The following is an 18,186-nucleotide window of genomic DNA, read 5'->3' as shown; positions in this document are numbered from 1 at the left end:
GATAGGAAAGACAGAGGACAGGAACTTGGAACATAAACTGAATCGTGACTGTAGCTTTACGCCCTAGAGATAAGCAAGAGTTTTATCTTCCAACCAAAACAATACATGAAGCTTTTCTATGTCGTTAATTATCACCAAATAGAAGTGATTTTTAAATTAGATATATTGGTATATAAGGGGGGGGAAGCCATAGTTATTAATCTTCTGAGATTTCTCAGTAGAAACCTAGTGCACTCCTACCAAGGGTAAATACTACCATAAAGATATTTTGGCAGTAAGCTTAAACCTCCAGAACCTCTTGGTATTTGGCATATTTTGAAGTGGGGTAAAATAAATTTCATGGTCTTTTGATTATCCACACACTCCATTAGATTTCAGAGATTTACTAAATACCACAAAAATTATGCTATATCAACATTTGGCTTTTTTCCCCGCTTCCCTCACCATGAAATAGGCCACAAAATTTAAAAGAATACTCATACAGTAAATGACCTCCTATAGTGAATATTACTTTTCTATTCTTTCTTGGAAACCTCTCTAACAGCTTGCCCACAGGTTTTTTTTCTAGGAAAACAGCCTATCCCAAGTAAAGTAAAACAAAGACTGCAACAGGCACAGCTATCACTGGGGATTTACCCTCCTGCATACACTGAATTCCCAGAACAAAGTTTTCTGGTGACGCTGACCACCCAGGAAAATTTCCACAGTGTGGTACTCCAACTGGGAAGGGGAAATCTGTAGAGACATCCTCAAATTCCTAATGTTCCCACATCTTTTGTACTAGCATAACTATTGTGGTTAGGGTTAAAAAACTTTTATTAAGTATGGTTGCATCCCAAAAAACCCTCTCACGAGCACCATTTTCTAACATGTGTCTCATAACATTTATCCAACTTTCCACGTACACTGGGGTAAGTCATACTGGTATAATAAAAGTAGAACAACCACTTGCATAAATCCTAGTCCTGTTTTCACAGTTTTACACAGACTCTTCTGATGCTGCAGTCTGTGACTTGGGCTATATAAAACCAGTTCTTCACAAACCTGAAAACTCTTGGCTAACCTTTGCTGAACTCTGAGCCACAGATGCTAAAGTGGGACTGACACTCACAGGAGTCAAATTAGAGTCAGGTCACACATGTACACAGAACCATAGAATCAATTAGGTTGGAAAAGACCTCTGAGATCATCGAGTCCAACCTATGACCCAACAGCACTATGTCAGCTAGACCATGACACTAAGCACCATGTCCAGTCTTTCCTTAAACACCTCCAGAGACAGTGACTCCACCACTTCTGCAGACAGCCCATTCCAATGGCTAATCACCCTTTCTGTGAAGAAATTCCTCCTGATTTCCAGCCTAAATCACTCTTGGCACAGCTTAAGACTATGTCCTATCGTCCTGTCACTAGTTGCCTAGGAGACTGACCCTCACCTGGCTACAACCTCCTTTCAGGTAGTTGTAGAGTGATAAAGTCACCCCCGAGTCTCCTCTTCTCCAGACTAAACAACCCCACGTTCCTAAGCCACTCCTCATACAACTTTTGCTCCAGACCCTTCACCAGCTTGGTTGCCCTTCTCTGAACACGCTCTAGCATCTTAATGTCCTTTTTGTAGTGAGGGGTCACAGCCAGACTCGTTGTTTCACGCTGTGGCCCCAGCAAGGCAGCAGGACCCTGTGATGGGGCTGATTCATGGGGAAACTGGAGGCTGCTCTCCCTCCTGTGCAAGCAGAACTCGCTACCACACTCCACCCACACTCACGCACGAGGATTCTAATAGAGAATCGATACATAAAGTTAAACGGGTTTTAGTACGGCTTTAATCCACTTCGCTATCAGCCTTCCCCGTCCCTTGCCCATCGCCGGCCGAGCTTCCCGGGCCTGCGGTGCCCTCTGCTGGGCTGCTCCAGTACGGATGCCCGGCGCCTCCCGGCTCCTCCGACACCCGCCCTCCTGCTGATGCTGCCAGGAGAGCGCTGCCCCTTTCCCCTGGTTGGGCTCCTCTGAGCGGGGTCACAGCCCAGCCCCTCGGCTCTGCGAGCCCGTGCGAGCCCTGGCCTCTCCATCACACCCCAGGGAGCGCTGCCGGCGCGGAGGTTCCCTGGGGTGGCATCAGCCCCCAGCACCAGAGGGTAAATCACAGAATCAACTGGCTTGGAAAAGGCCTCTGACATCATCGAGTCCAACCTATAACTGAACAACAGGATGTCAACACGACCATGGCAGTAAGTGCGACGTTCACTCTTTCCTTAAAGACCTCCAGGGACAGTGACTCGCAGTCCATTCCAAATATTAACCTTGGCCTAGGGTGCTGACACATTTGGAGTATTTTAATGCAAGTCCTTTCACTGTAAGATACTAAACAAAGATCTAGAGCTGACATAGCAGAATGCCTTCATTATAAATAAACGTATATTTTCTAAAGTAAGGGGGAGGGGGAAATGGTACAAAACCTTAGCTGATAAGATTCAATTTTTACTGCTGTCCCTTTTCCAATCCTCATGACTAAAAAGGGAGTCTTGTAATTAGTCTCATGCCTCATCATTGATCTCAGAACACGTTCTATTCCAAATATCTGAATTTTTAGTCATGATCTCAAAGTACTAAAGAGAAATAGGAAACTGTCTCACCCACCACACTACAGGAAATTCAGGCATCAACTCATCACAGGCAGCCAGAGGCTGTAGAGAATCCAGATCATCACATCTCTGTTGAGAAACCCACCCACCTGATCACTTTCTGAACACACACTGAAAGTACAAGAAATTAAAGTTTAACATAAGAACAAGCTGCTTTATAGCAAGGGTGACCAAGCACTGGCACTTGTTGCCCAGAGAAGTTGTGGAGTCTCCACTCTTGGAGATACTCAAAATCCAACCAGACACAGCCTTGAACAGACAGCTTCAGATGACCCTACTGTGAGCAGAGGATAGACAATCTCCAGAGGTGCTTTCCCACCTTGGTCACCCTGTGACCACGCCACCAAGCTCTATGTGTGGGGCTTGGGTTTGATGTTTGGCAGTCAGAGAAAATGCCTTGAAACTCTTGCGTACAGAATTCCTTTTGGAGAGATAAGGTAAACAAAATTGTCACATTCCCCCAAATTAAATGCAATCAAATACGGATACCTTTCATAATTATTGCAGAAGCCTTTTTTCTCAAACTTGAAAGTTTCTCACCTTACAAAGCTCATCATTCTCTTCTTTGACAGGTAGACAATTAATATTTGTGCAAGAGTCCGAGTCTGATATCTCTAGTAAGCTGGCATCTTTTTCTGATCCATCGCACTTATCGGTAGAATCACTATCGTTCTCCCAATCGATGAACTCCAATTCATCTAAAATAGAATATTGGTAAAAAGAGTTTTTGCTTAATCACCATCTATTATAAGCATGAAGTCAGAGTAATAATACAGTTATCCTGAACTTGAAGCAAAAAATACAACGTTATTTTTTTTCCTATGTTCAACTGATCTTTAACTGTTTCATCTCTCAAAAAAGTTAAATCCTACTAGAATAAAATCTTCTGTGAAGAAAGATAAACATTACACACACACACAAAAAAAGATTTCAAAGCACTGTTTGCAAAGAGGCAGTACCTTTACCTGCGCAGGTACAGAGGGTGGTTTTTTTAGTTTAGTTACTAGTTTTTCCATGGTTTAATTAGGGGACTTTTTTGCCCAGTTGTATCGGAGTTTCCAAGTGTGCTTGTTCAGAATTAGATGTTCTAAGCAAATGCTTCAAACAGTGTTAATTAACATCTGCTGTTAGTGGTAACCCTCACAGAGGAATGAAAAAGCTAGTTTAAATGGTCACCTCCTAGAACACCATGCCTAAACATACAGGTCTGCAATTCAAACCTCTAAGCACATCAGACAGAAGATTGCTTAGGATAAATTAATAGAAACAGGCACAAGAAAAGACAGAGTTAAAAAAACCAAAACAAAAAACAAACCCACAACAAAATGGCAATAAACAAAGAGATGCAGATAGAAATGCAGAACTTTTCTCCCACCATCCTCATGACCAGGTGGTATTTAATGCAACTCCAAAAGTACACTCATACCTCTGAGGATCTACTGAAGGTCATGGAAACCTGTGCTGCAATAGCAGCCTCACCACCCTTCAGGTCCAAGTGCCACAAGGTACTGAGAGGGATAACCTCAATGCATTTTGTATAAATGAGTATGTTCAGAGGAGAAGGGATGAAAGCTTTTTTGGGTTTTGCTTTTGTAAATGTCATACTTCTAACACCAGAATACTCATGTGTAGGGGAGATGCAGCAGAGAGAGAAGGCACCTGCAGAACACTCCAGACAGATATACATATCCATGGAACTGTGGTAGTACCTTCTGGACTTGGCAGTGCTACCACAGTCTAAATCACTAGTTTCTTTATCAAACTTCCAAAGCCTGAAGTGACCCAGACAAATAAACACACATATCTGGTGTTCCCTGCTTTGTCACACACACGAATGCACTTCTGCTTCTAACTATGAGAAAGCTTCATCAGAAATGTTAAACACAAACACTAGTGACCAGGTTTCTGGTCAAGAGGTTTCTCTTGAAGCTGTGTGACAAGTTGTGTGCAACTTGTCACAGCAGTATAAATTCCTTAATAAAATACAACACATTTTATCTTGTCACACTGAAGTACTTCACATGAAAGGGAATGTCACTTTTAAAAATAACTTTTTCAGCTACTGTAGCCATTTCTACAACTGTACCTATATATGCACACACAAAGATATAATTACAGCACTGTACATATTGTATGATCGTTTCCACACTCCAAAAAAGTGTGGAAATCATAGTTCTTTTACTCCCCACTGCTTTCAGTATATTTTTGGGTTTAGAATAAAGACAGGAAATTACTGGATTTTCTCAGTACCTTTAAATAGATACATAATTCATCAAGGTTTCTTCAATTACATGGAGAAACTAAATTTTGCTATCTTACAAGATTAAAAATAAGACTGTGTATTGTCTCTTAAAAAAAAAAAAGAGAGAGAGATTAAAACCTGCAGGGTCCCACTTGCATAGGACAAATACAATAGAATGACTCTAATGGCAGGTTAGAAAGATTCCTGGTCAGCAAGAGATTGCAGTTTAAAAAATGGTCAGTCTTTCCATTTCAAAAAGAAGAAAATTACTAGAAATTACAAAAGATAACCATCAGTATGTCAATGACAGTGTTAAATTGGTGATAAAAATATGGATGAAAGGAGGAAGATTTTGCGTTTTTGTTTTAAACCTAAGGAGCATGTTTATCCAGAGTCACACACAAAAAGTAAATCAGTCAATCCATTTGTTCAGTTCATAATGGTCTTTGAACACTTTGCCAGACATCCAGAATGTGAAATCTGGCTGTAATGCTTCAGATCTGGGTGAAGTAATACAAAGCCATTTATTTTTCACAATGAAAATACTTCCCAACAAGTTCTAATGCAACTTACACATTATCCTAACTAACGCTTGTAATAATACAGCACACAAGTAAAGATTTTTCTGTCTTCAGGCACACTTTTTAATCAATTTCTCTCCCCTCTGCCGTTTCCTGCTCCATGAATTAGAAAGGAAATCCTAAGAACCAAACTCATGGCTAGCTCACAGTAGAGCTAACGTGGAAAGCAAGGAATACTGTGTACCAAAATGAAAATGCGTGCCACAGAACATGGTGCTATCTGCAGCTGCAAAGTCTGCCACACCTAGTCAGCAGATGCAGACAACAATATCACCTGCAGAACAGGGCAGGCAGAGAAGGCTGTTCACAACCCCAGAATCTGTACCACAGCACAGAAAAGAAAATAGTACAAATAAACTACAGCATATGAACTGACACGCTTTACTCAATGTTATATAATCTCCCCAACTTTGTTCCTTTACTCTAAGGTTTAAAGTTTTTGTACATAATTTAAACCAAGAGCTTGTTCTATACCCAGATGAAATTTATGAAAAAAAAAAAACCTCCAGCTGATTCAACCAAAACAGGATTAGATCATGTCATTTTGTCAGAATGACCTCGGAGTATTCTCATTACAGCACTTGAAGCTGATAGAAGGTTTCTTGATAAATCTGCTTGCATTTGAACTTACCTTCACTACTTTTGTCCTCCAACAATAAATCATGTCTGTTAGGCGATTCCTCTGTTTTGGAAGCGTGATTTTTTTTGCTGTGCAACCTTGGAATCAATGTTTTATTTTCATCATCTGAAAAATCACTGCCACTAGAGGTCCATATTATGTCCTCAGCTTCCCTAGAGCTTTCAGCAGCAGCAGAAGCTTCTATTAAAAAGTAAAGTGTTAGATTGTTACAGAAAGGAAGGTCTGTTAGATTTAAAATTATTAAAAATTAAACTATAGTACTTTTAATAAGAAAAATTATCAGTTCTGCTACAGGCATCATAGACTAATCCTGAAGCATCAACACACATATTTCTTACACATACATGCATTATTTTCCTTTTGGTTCTCCATAATAAATGGTAAACCTTCATTTTATACAATGAGGTTACCACTCTGTCCTTCAGCAGAATGAGGACAAGTCATGACTATCTGACATTTAGTCCTCTATACCCAGTCCTAATGCTCCCCCATGTGTCTTTGTAAAATAGTAAGTGGTTTACGTAAAGACTGTCCTTAGCATTCTGGGTTTGGGATTTCTCTGATTTCATGCAACAAATAACAAACTAATAAAAATATTTCATCAGTAGAGACTACTCTCCAGTTTTTTCCTGAGGGGGAGGGGGGGAAAGAAAAGCACAACTTTTCAGAAGTTGCAAAGAAAAGTTGTTGAGTTTTTGAAGTAAGACATTTTAACTCAAAATACCTTTCTCCATCATTTTTAATAACAAAAGCAAGGAAAAGAGGATTCACGCTTAGCATGAAGTATACAGAACTAGTAATCATAGGAAGGCAGAACTTTCCACTTCTTACCACTACTAAAACTTTATATATAAATGGGAAGCTAGACAATTACCAGGGATTTGGAATTAGGCAGAAGGGCCCACAAGAAACACAACCACATCTCCTCCTGCAACACACAGAGGTTCTTCTCAGAAATCTAGAAAAGCTAGAACCCCAAAAGGTAGATAGAAAGTGCCCAGTAGGTCACCTACTTAGGTCCAACAGAAACAGCACAGCTGCTAGACCAAGTAGAAACAGAGAATGAAGAAGCCACTACTCCCTCTTTCTTTCCTTTCCTCCAGGCTCAAAAAGGGAAAGAACTGGAAAGAACTGGTAAGTCCTCCTTCTCTTTATTTTGCTTGGAGTTCTTTTTTTTTAAATCACAATATTAAATGACTCAGGTGCATATAGAAGACTGTAAAAGCAGGAGGTTGACAAAATTCTGTTTTTCTATCTATTGCTCATATTTACAAAATGCATGTTATCTCTCGCGCCTGCTTGTCTGTCTCTAGCAGAAAACAGAATAATTTTACCCTCAATCTACACAGCTAAGGGTTATTTTTCATTCTCTCCTGTTAAAAATGTGAAGAATTTAAATATTCTGTCCTTGTTATAGCATTGTAGCATTAGTGATGCTTCTTTCACCTGTTCAAGAGCAATAGCTGAGTGACTACAGCTTTGCAGAATATATTTGGCACTCCAGGTGAAGAGAAGAGCCCAACAACAATAGCAAGAGACTGTGTCTTATAAAAATTAGCTTCTGATTACAATAACAGAAGAAGAATGTAATCAGTATATTACACCAACTTCTACCTTAATAAAGGCAAAAACCAAAGTGATAATCTTCTGACAATGCTAACATGAAATAATTATAACATACTTGCTGCACTTTCAGCAGATGTTGACAGTGGTCCAAGATGCTTCTTAATCCTGGATTTCTTATTAGTAGGTCTCTGGTACTATATTAAAAAAAGACAGAGATTTAATCACTAAGACATTAAAAATAATTTTAACATGTATCAATATATTCAAAGCTGTTGTTATTCACCCACCAAAGCTCAGCAGTACAATTTCAAATTAATTTTTCTATCTTCTACTACACTGTGATATAATGAACGGGGTATCAAAGCATGAGAACAGCAACATAAAAGCTGAATTTTCAGAGATTTGGAACATACAAACTTACTGTGACTATGACAGGAATCACATATGACCTTGAGAAGAACAAGAGTCAGTATTTTCAGCATTAAAATGTCAGAAGTACGTAGCAACAGCATGCTTGATAAAGCATGTGCCCTATTCAAAGGTTACAGAAAGAAGTATTTGGTTACGCTGTCCCTGGTTTTCACTAAATCCCACAAGCTATGCAACAGTGTGACCGGTCAGTACCAGAAAAGCAACTTGGTTGATAATGATTTTCAGCACAAAACACTTCTCACTCAGAGCTGGCTGAACATCTCTATTCATGATCAACAAGACTAACACATGCACAAGAAGTTAAGCATAATTTGATGTATTATCTGAGAGAGCACTAAGATCCACATCTGCAGGGTCATCAAAAAGCAGGATTTTCTACAGTGAATTCACTATTGCAAACACACTATGTAGATCTAGCAAAAAACCTTCAGTGCAAACTACAGTCTTTTTGTTCCACATTTTTAGGAAATGTAGCAGTCCATCTCAAATGCCAAATCACTTTCACATCCTTCAGTGTATTATTGAAATTTTCTAAGTGATGAGTGCTATCTAGAACATAATGTATTAACATATGCTCAGCAAGTTACACTAACAAGTTAAGACAATGTCCTTATATAACTGTGCTTTCCATTTTTTGTCTATTTTGACAGTTGTAACAATATGGAAACAACAACAAAAAAAGGCAACATCTTATTATTCAGTCAAGCATGGAAACTAACTGCCAGTTTGCATCTCTTTCTTACACCATTATGTCAGCATTTTACCTCCAGCACTGAAGTGCTCTGAAAACCATCCCCACACCTAAGCCACGCATTGGAAATCGAAGTAGCAGCCAGTGATGTCCTGACATTTGATTTTTTCAGACCTAGGGGTGTCTCATCTGGAAAGGGTGTGCATTCTGCATTCCAAAGTCTCTTCCGCTATGAGGAAAAGCAAACCCATTAAAAACACAGTATACACATTATTCTTTTCAAGTTAAATTTACTTAATTTAGATTGCCCACAGTATTTTCTGAATATTTACAAGCATAAATTCCAATTTTTAATGAGCTGGGGGAAAAAAAAGTCTCAAACATTTGCAAGCATTTTTCATGCAACACTAAGTAATAACACCACTACCAATGTCACGGGTAAATTTAATTTTTGATTAGTACACTTTCTTTTGGTCTAAGCTACATCTAGTAGTACCTGATAGCTGCTCAGTGAAGCTAAAAATATTATGTAAAACAGGAACAGCTCAGTAAAATACACTTTAAATAAATAATTCCTTCAAACTCACATCTAATTTAATTCTGTTTATGTAGCAGGTCAAACTAGATATCACTATACAGTTCTCCATTAAAAAAACGCAACCAAACAAGAAACACCCAAAGTTCTTTAGCTGTAAGAATTAGATTTGTTTTTATAACCACTACCTCCTCAAAAAGTAGATGACCTGTTGCCTTCCCCTTACATAGGATGCCAGAAGTCATTATGTAATAATTTCATGATTATTACATAAGTCATGAAATAGGATTCTGTTTTGCATCCAGTGCTAATTTAATGCAACGGATTGTAACATCTGAAATTAGCTGAAGATGGGAGAATTGCCTCTTACCACATCCAAAGCTACCTCTTAGATTGAACAAAGTTCACACATAAAAAGTGAACTTGAGCACGATAAACAACTTAGTCTGGTATGCTACTGAAACTTATCTCACAAAATGTTGACTGTATTATCTGCCTGAATACATCTGTCTTCTTATATGCTTTCTCTCAAGCAACAACAGTTCCTACCTATAAAAAAAAGTATTACTCCAAAGTTAAGTTAATCAGCACACACATTTTCAGCCAGACTGGTCAATCAGGACTGTGACATAGATGTGTGTATTGGGTTTCTGTGGCTGGGTTTTGGTAGCAGGGGGGTGGGGGCTATAGGGGTGGCTTCTGTGAGAAGCTGCTAGAAGCTTCCCCAATGTCTGGTGAGGTCAATGCCAGCTCCAGAACAGACCCGCCGCTGGCCAAGGCCGAGCCAATCAGGAATTACAGTAACGCCTCCAAGGTAACGTAGTCAAGAAGGGGGGGGAAAGTGTTATTGAGCAGATGAAAATTGCAGCCAGAGAAGAGCGAAGTGAGAAGATGTGAACAACAATGTAGACACCAAGGTCAGTGCAGAAGGAGGGGCAGGAGGTGCTCCAGGCACCAGAGCTGAGGCCCCTGCAGCCCATGGTACAGACCATGGTAGAGCAGCTGTGCCCCTGCAGCCCATTGAGGACCATCGGGGTGCAGAGACCCACCTGCAGCCATGGAGGAGCCCACACTGGAGCAGGTGGATGCCCAAAGGAGGCTGTGACCCCAGGGGAGCCCATGATGGAGCAGAGTCCTGGCAGGGACCTGCTGACCCACGGGGAGAGGAGCCCACGCCAGAGCAGGTTTTCCTGGTAGGAGTTGTGGCCCTGTGGGGGACCCACGTCAGAGCAGCCTGTGCCTGAAGGACTGCACCCCACAGAAAAGTGACCCACGGGACAGCAGTTTCACAAAGAACTGTTGCCCATGGGATGGATTCATGCCAGAAAGGTTCGTGAAGGACTGTCTCCCGTGGCAGGGACCCCATGGGAAGCAGGGAAAGGACTCCTCTCCCTGAGCAGCAGCAGAAACAACAACTGATCATAACCCCCATTCCCATCTCCCTGCACTGCTGGTGGGCAGGAGGTAGAACTTGGAAGCAGGGAGGAGGGTGGAAGGTATTTTTAAGATTATTTTACTTCACAGTCTTCTGTTCTGATCCTGTTAGTAATCAGTTTAATTAATATCCCCACTTTGAGTCTGTTTTGCCTGTGATGGTCATCAGTAAGTGACCTCTCCCTGCTCTTATCTCAACTCATTAATTCTTCATTGTATTTTCTCTCCTCTGTCCAGTTGCAGAGGGGAGTAAGAGAGCAGCTTTAGTGGGTACCTGGCATCCAGACAGGGTCAACCCACTACAATGTCAAACTAACATACGGACACAAAAAATAACACTAAAAAAATAAGTAGAATCATAGAATATCCTAAGTTGGAAGGGACCCTCAAGGATCATCGAAATCCAGCTCCTGGCCCTGCACAGTACAGCCCCAAGAAGCACACTAGGTGCCTGAGAGCACTTTCTGTCCATTTTGTACTGGCAATGCATATTTGTTTTCCACAGAATTTTTCAGTGCTCACAGGATCAAAACAAGTACAGTGAACAGCATCTTACTTCACCCCTCCAATGATACCGTCCTTTCTGTCTCATGGTAAGAAAAAGTAAAACAAATGGGCTTTGCAGTTTCCTCTGATGGTAACTGATTTTGCTAAGAGCCTTTTCTAAAACTACTGGGGGCATTTACACTGCAAAGCAGCTACTACAAGAGGTCATTGTCACCAAAGTCAAACTGTCCCCATAACTACTCCCGCAGATATATGAGAAGTACAACATTGAATCTGATGTGGTATTAAATATAGAATCAACAGCATTTTAAGGACATGATGTCAGGTAAGCAGGTTACAGCACTGACAGAAAGAGAATTTAAGCCCTGCCTTCCTCCCAGTGAAGATGCTGGCCCAAGCCTCAATTTCCATGTCCTCTCGGTAAATACTTCTGCTTTTGCACTGAAGAAAGCATGGACAGGGCAAATATTAGTTACTGAAACAAATCAAGGCCTATTTTTTGGTTCTACTGCAAAACATCACAGCAAAGCCTCACTCCAGTTGGAGTCATTTCCTTGACCTCCATGCCCCCAGACTGGATGACATCTGCCAGGCTCAGAGTTAACAGTACAGCCAGCAGGGCAACAAGGCTCAATGACACATTGTGGCTCTAGTTTTGAGTTAGTTGGTCTTTCAGGGTTTTTTGGTTAATTGCTTTTTAACCTTAGCCAGTCCTGGAAGTCTTGCTTATATGCCTGTTTTTGTAACTTTTAGAAGGCTTTGCAAGATACATTTTGCAGACAAAGATTTACAGTATAAAATGAAGTTCATCTAAGCTTATTTCTTAAATGGGACGCTCCAGTTTTGATGAACGCAAAGTATGTCCACTGGTGCACAACTGTCTGGATTATGGGAATGACATATAAAAATCAAGATAAAGGCTACATGTTAACTCCCTCTCCCCAAGTAAGAGGGGCTGGGGTGCATACGGAAAGGACATGCTTACAGGTGACAAGGTTAAAAAAAAAGCAGACTAATATGAGTAGAACAAACAGCTGGGTTTATGCTTAGATGGTTACATATATTTAGATTATCAGAGTGCAATGTGAAGTGGCACTGGAAGTGACTTTTAAACAGCTGGAATTCAGAAGCACGACAGTCACGACTGTGATAGGCAAAAAGAGAGTTCTTATGGTTAATGACTTAACGACAGATGAGCGTTATTTAATCTTGCACTTCACTAGCCCGAAAAAAGGCAGAGCTGCTCAGGTTTTCAGAGCAGCACCATGGGGCTGTCTCAGGGCAGCTGGTTCCATGACAAACCAGAAGCAACTGGAGTCCTCTCTTCCCCATCTTCCCAAGCACTTGGCACTTGCCAGACTCTGTGCAGACACAGCAACAATGAACCAAACTGTCAGAAAACTTCTTTGGGAAGAAGCACTAGTTACCTACAGCTGGCATAGCAGCAAAAGAAAGGATACAAGAACCAGTGGGACCACTCCAGCAGCTGCTTAACACCATGTCAGCTTACTTACAACCTGAAGAACCATCAGCACTGCTGACAGCTCTGGCTAATTACTCCTCAGTTTCACCATGCATCTGCTCCCTAGGTAAAGGAAAATCTAAGAGTTTCTGCTACTACCACACAAAAATTTATAGCCATTATAGTCACAGAAAAATTGAAAACAGTCCCCGAAGTCACAAGCCAAGAAAGTAAAAGAAATACACCCTCTACATGAGATTTTCCTTAGCTACTGCAAATTTCTGGCAGGCACCATTTGGAGGGAAGAGAAAGAGAAGGATTTATGATTGCTGATATTGACAGCAGTGGCTTTGAGCTCTGTGCTTTTAATGCAAATGTCTTTCCACCATTTCCCACAACCTAGACCATCTTAAAAAAACTGAAAAAACAAACCATAAAGACAACTCCCCCCATTCCAAACGCCTTGTCAATTTAAATCTCTCCATATAAATACCTGATGTGAATTTGGGAAACTGGACCTACAGCTACAATCCACAGTTACTGAGAGGAGGATTTGTCATCGTAGCACTCCACGTATGCATATGTACGTATGAGTGCTTGTACACACATACAAAGACACAACAAGCTTTTTTTCAAAGGAAAAGTGTCCCATGTAAAAAGTGCATCATTTCAACATGCATGAAGTAATGTTTATGTGCAGATATACACAAATGTATTCTTATTAAAAACCTGCAATATGAAAATTGTGTGTAATAGAAAGGAGGTACAGAAATACATAGCTACAAGGATTCAAGACGTGATTCAGAAGAAAAATTCCCAGGGACACAGTGACACCAGAGAGTTCTGCCTGGATGAAGACTACTATGCAATGAACAGAAGGAAAACACAGTGACTACACTTTGCACATGCCGCTGGTGTCACCATGCTTCAAATCACAAATGCACCACGGTAACAGCGTGGCCAAGGCAGTGCAGTCACGGGCCTGGGAGCAGGTGCAAGGGAGCCAGGAGCAGCCCTATGGGGCCTCTGTTTAGCTCTTTGCCTTCGGGTAAGGTGGGACAGTGCCCATGTTGAGGAGGGCACTGTAACTCTTCCTCGGCCACCTTGGCACAGAGGTCTGGTGTCCAAGGACTTTTGCCACAGTAATACATCAGATGGCATCCAGCAATGGCAAGTTTTAAAGACTCTTGGCTTATGCCCCAGCCAGCTTCAAGACAATGGAGAAACTAATATTTTAAGAAACTTACTTCTCAGGAGTAAATATTTATAATGAAGCTAATCTGAAGGCTGTGCTGCTCCCAAAGAAATGCAGCAACAACAGTGAGTTCTCTTAATCCTGAGTCACAAGGTTAAGCATCTTTCTCCTCTGGAATAAAATTAGGGCAGACAAAAAAACAACTTGCGTAATTTATTAAAGGCATGCATTAAGTGTCTTGAAACAAGATACTGGTATTAAAAAAAAATCACTGAATCAGGCTCAAAAGAGATAGAGCATGTAGACCCAGCATATATCATAAAATCAAGATTTATTACAAAAAAAGAGTCAGGCAAAAAACCTTGAGAATTGAGCAGGGTGTCAGAAGACAAAATATGACCTCTGAATTTTTGAGTTAAAAAGGGAGAGGCTAAGATGGCTACCTTATAAAGAAATTGATCTCTGCTCACAAAAGCATTGCATTTTGTCTCTGGAACAGTTCCTTCTAAAGGAATAGAAAAAAGTTTAATTACTCCTGTTGGTGTCAGCAGAACTAGGATCAAGCCCTCCTCATAAAAGGCATGGCAAGCAAACCTTCCCCCATTACTCCTTCAGTTATTTCCAGTGAGATAAAAGTAAGTCAGCCTACATAGGTTCAGGTGTGAGGAAAAGAGAGGCACACATAAATATACATAGTGATTACACAACAGACTACTAAAAGTATGGGACAGGTGGATTGGATTTGATTTTTAAATAGATGTTCCTATCTAGAACATCTCCACTCAGCCAATCTCTATGGTTACTAACACCAAACACTTGTTACCCAGAAATACCCTATATGAAGTCACTGGGACCATATGCTCAAAGGCTACTTACTACACAACCCTTTACACTCCAGACAAACCCACTTTCTTGGGGCTGCTCCAAAAACAATTAGAAGAACCCCCAGGAACACAAGACCCTATATATTATCTACCTCATATGCAAGTGGCATTTCATGACGCTTCACCTTCTCTAATACAAAAAACAACGTCAGCTGAAGGACAAAAATAAAATATTTCACTACATGAACTCCTGCTACTAGCATACAAATCCAAATAGCTAGTCATGTCACTTAAGCATCTCTCAAAAGTATTCAAATACAACTATTGGAATCTTCCTAAACAGAGCAGAATGAAAAGGTACTGAAAAATCACAGCTCTAGGTACCAGAGCCTTTGAGTTTTTTTAAAAAAACCTTTGAGGGGAACAATTGCATAAAAGTACACAGAAACAGATATCAAACACTGAGCAACAGTCATCATCATCTTTTGCCTTTGTCCTCATTGACTTCACTGAAAAGTACTCATAAACTAAAAGCAAGAAGTCTTGGCCTTCAAAAGTTCAACTTTAAAAAAGAACAGAACTGAATTTGACAACAGGTATCTCATTTTCAACAAAACTCAGTAGTCATGCTATTGAGCTTCTGAAAGTGTAATTACTGGTTTTAGTGCCTGGGTAGAAAATGAAGTTTTAATTTAATAAGAAAACATCCTTGAACTTTAAACCCTCAAGTGAGGATTTAAATAAAGGTTGCATACTTAAAGCCACAGTCTGTATTTTTTTTCCAGCCAAGATTATTTTTTCATTCCTATGAAAACCAGCATGCATTATTTTCCAAAGATGATTCGCAAGAACACAGACATCCCTGGACAGGTCTGCATCCAGTTGTAATCACTCATGAAAAAAATCTAAACTGGATGACCACAGTCAATGACAGCAGTGATGACCAGCCTCCTTCCCCACATGTCAGCATGCACATGGGAAAGAAAAGAAATATTAAAACCAAATTAAAATCTCACAATACTTTTTCCATTGCTATTGATGTGAGACCAAAATTTTTAAAACACTGTTTAAAAACCTTTCTTTGTGTTCATGATTTTTACTACTCTCAATGAAAGGTTATTATCACTGACTGACTTTCTTAGGTGTATATAAGTTTACCATTTGAATGTTGAGACTTTTTAACCTATATATCCTTTTTAAAGCAAAAGTATAAATTACTATGTGTTTACATTGAAAAAAAAAACTCTCATGGAATAAGAATACTATTGAAGTGGTACTTTATATTAAAAACTGGCGCCAAGTAGTTGGAGAGAAATCTGCAATCTATCAAAATGGTTAAAACAGAAGTATTTTAGAAAAGCTTTCACAAAATTTAGTTATCCAAAATGTTTAGTATACAATAACAGTATCATAGTTTTTTGTTATGTATCAGGTTGGATTCTTCTTAATCATTTTAATTAATAGTCAGCAAGTGGGCAGGACTGTTCTATTTTCATTTGACCAGTGAAAAAAGTTATAAAGTAACAAAGAACATTATCTTTGTCTGCAAAAGAAAGTACTATTATCAAAAGCTGCTATCACGTTGCAACAAGGGTTGGTTAAATATTGGCAGTTGAAGCGTGCAGCTTTTCACCAGTCAAGGACTTAAAACCTTTCAGAAGAAAACGTGTATAGTGTCAGTATTACAAGGAAATTTAAACGAAACATAGTAAGTTAATTTTAAGCTTGCTGTTGACATTTACGTCCACTAAAATTTACTTTAAATGGGGTTATATTTAAAAATCCGTTAAATATTTGCACCATTTTAAAAAAAATGCTTTAGGAACCAGATCTGTCATTTGACCTCTAATTGTATTTAAAAATCGAAAAACGACATTTGTAGCCTGCCTTCCAGCAGTGCCTCAACATTAGCATAAGCATTGCAAATCAGAGACAGCACATCCTGACTGCCATCCTGCGGGGATCATCCCGTGCACCGAGCAAACTACCAAAGGAAGGAGACTGAAAAACAGCACGGGGTGCTTCTCCTCCCTCCACTCCAACTCCCACGCGGAGAAGCGAAGCCGCTCAAAACAATATTAATCCTGGCAACTCTGACAAGTCTCTTTTCCTGTCACAGTTTTACTCCCCCTGCCCGTTTTCCCTGACTGCCACCTACAAGCAGGCTGAGCCCCGCTCTCCCGCCGGAACAGCTGGGCGAGGATGGATCGCGCTGGGTCCTTCCCCAGGGACGCGGGGAAGGACCGTGTTCCCGCCCCCCGCTCCAGCGCGGCGGGTCGCCAGCACTGGTATCGCCTTGGAACCGGACCGGAGAGGGCAGCGGGGCGGCAATGGCTCCTCCTCCACCCCCACCCACCCCCGCGCCCCGGGGTCGGGAGGAGAGGCCACAAGGCCAAAAGGACCCGGCACAAGGGCCGCCACAGCTCGGCCCTGAGGGGCGGCCAAGGCGGTGCTCCCTAGTCCGCACCGCCCCGTCTCGTCCCGTCCCGGCCAAGCCCGTTCTCCTCCCGTCCCGCTGCCACCGGTACCTTCCCGCCGGGCATCGCCCCCGGCGCGGCTGCCCTGGGCCCAGTCACGTGGCGGGGGGAGCCCCGGGGGCGGGGCCGAGGGAACCCCCGGCGCGTGCCCGCCCTTTGCCGCTTTGGCGCCGCCTGAGCCCCGGCTCCTGATTGGGCGGGACGCGGGTGACGTAAGGGAAGGGAGGGGTTTCCCTGGAGGGGAGGGGCGCAGCGCGCGCGCGCGCGCGGGGGGGGGGGGGGGCTAGAGGCCGTGAGGGCGGAGGAGGTCTCGCTTGTTTTCGTTGTCCCGCTCCGGGAGCCGTCGTGGTTTTCCCGGCGGGAAGCCGCATTTCCGGCACCGCGACCCTCCTGCCTTCCTCCGCTCAGCCGCCCCGAGGCCCCACGAGGAGCTGGGCATGCTGGGACCGAGGGGATGCTGCAGCCTCCTGGATCGTCTGTTCCTCTGCCCAGGGCAGGGGCTGAGTTGGCAACGCTGCTTTCTGAGGGCGTGGTGTGGAGGGCAGTGTCTGAACTGTGTTTGTTGTAGGAGGAGTTCACAAGTCAAACAAGACACTATATGAGAAATACTTTCACTGTTAAGCCATTACTATAAGATGTCAACTCCCTAAACAACAAGTAAGCCAGTGAATTTAATGCCAGTGCCAAGGTGTAGAGATTTGGGAGTTGAAACTGCTTTGTATGGAGGTTTGCTTCCATAAAAGAATAGCTGCAGCTAACTGAGGAAAAAAAGGCTGACCACCTTTGCAAATGTTTTTCTGGTATGAGTGGAAACACTGGCAGAAAGGTTATTTTTTTACTGCTTTTTGTATCTTCTTCAGAAGGTCACTTAGGCTGCCAGTGCTGCCATTAAACATGATTAATAATAAACACTCATTGTAAAATGAGGTAGTTGTATCTCATAGTTAAATTAGAATTT

The 18,186-nt window shown here is 41.6% G+C and overlaps 1 protein-coding gene across 3 annotated transcripts in view; it reads right to left on the bottom strand.

The window, feature by feature from the left end:
- SPIDR (scaffold protein involved in DNA repair) overlaps positions 1–17,345 on the bottom strand; it is a 200,107-nt gene extending 182,762 nt beyond the window's left edge. For all 3 annotated transcript variants that reach the window (XM_027638539.1, XM_027638540.1, XM_027638541.1), the window contains exons 1-5: positions 17,280–17,345; positions 8,868–9,023; positions 7,787–7,865; positions 6,097–6,285; positions 3,183–3,340 (exon numbers count right to left, since the gene is read on the bottom strand). In XM_027638539.1, the coding sequence (XP_027494340.1) occupies positions 3,183–3,340; positions 6,097–6,285; positions 7,787–7,865; positions 8,868–9,023; positions 17,280–17,294 (597 nt within the window). In that variant the 5' untranslated portion in view covers positions 17,295–17,345. The remainder of the gene's footprint in view (positions 1–3,182; positions 3,341–6,096; positions 6,286–7,786; positions 7,866–8,867; positions 9,024–17,279) is intronic.
- Positions 17,346–18,186: the final 841 nt, after the last annotated feature.

Source organism: Corapipo altera, unplaced genomic scaffold (assembly GCF_003945725.1).
Source record: "Corapipo altera isolate COAL_440 unplaced genomic scaffold, ASM394572v1 49, whole genome shotgun sequence".
NCBI classification, from domain to species: domain Eukaryota; kingdom Metazoa; phylum Chordata; class Aves; order Passeriformes; family Pipridae; genus Corapipo; species Corapipo altera.
This window is presented reverse-complemented; position numbering and strand designations above follow the sequence as displayed.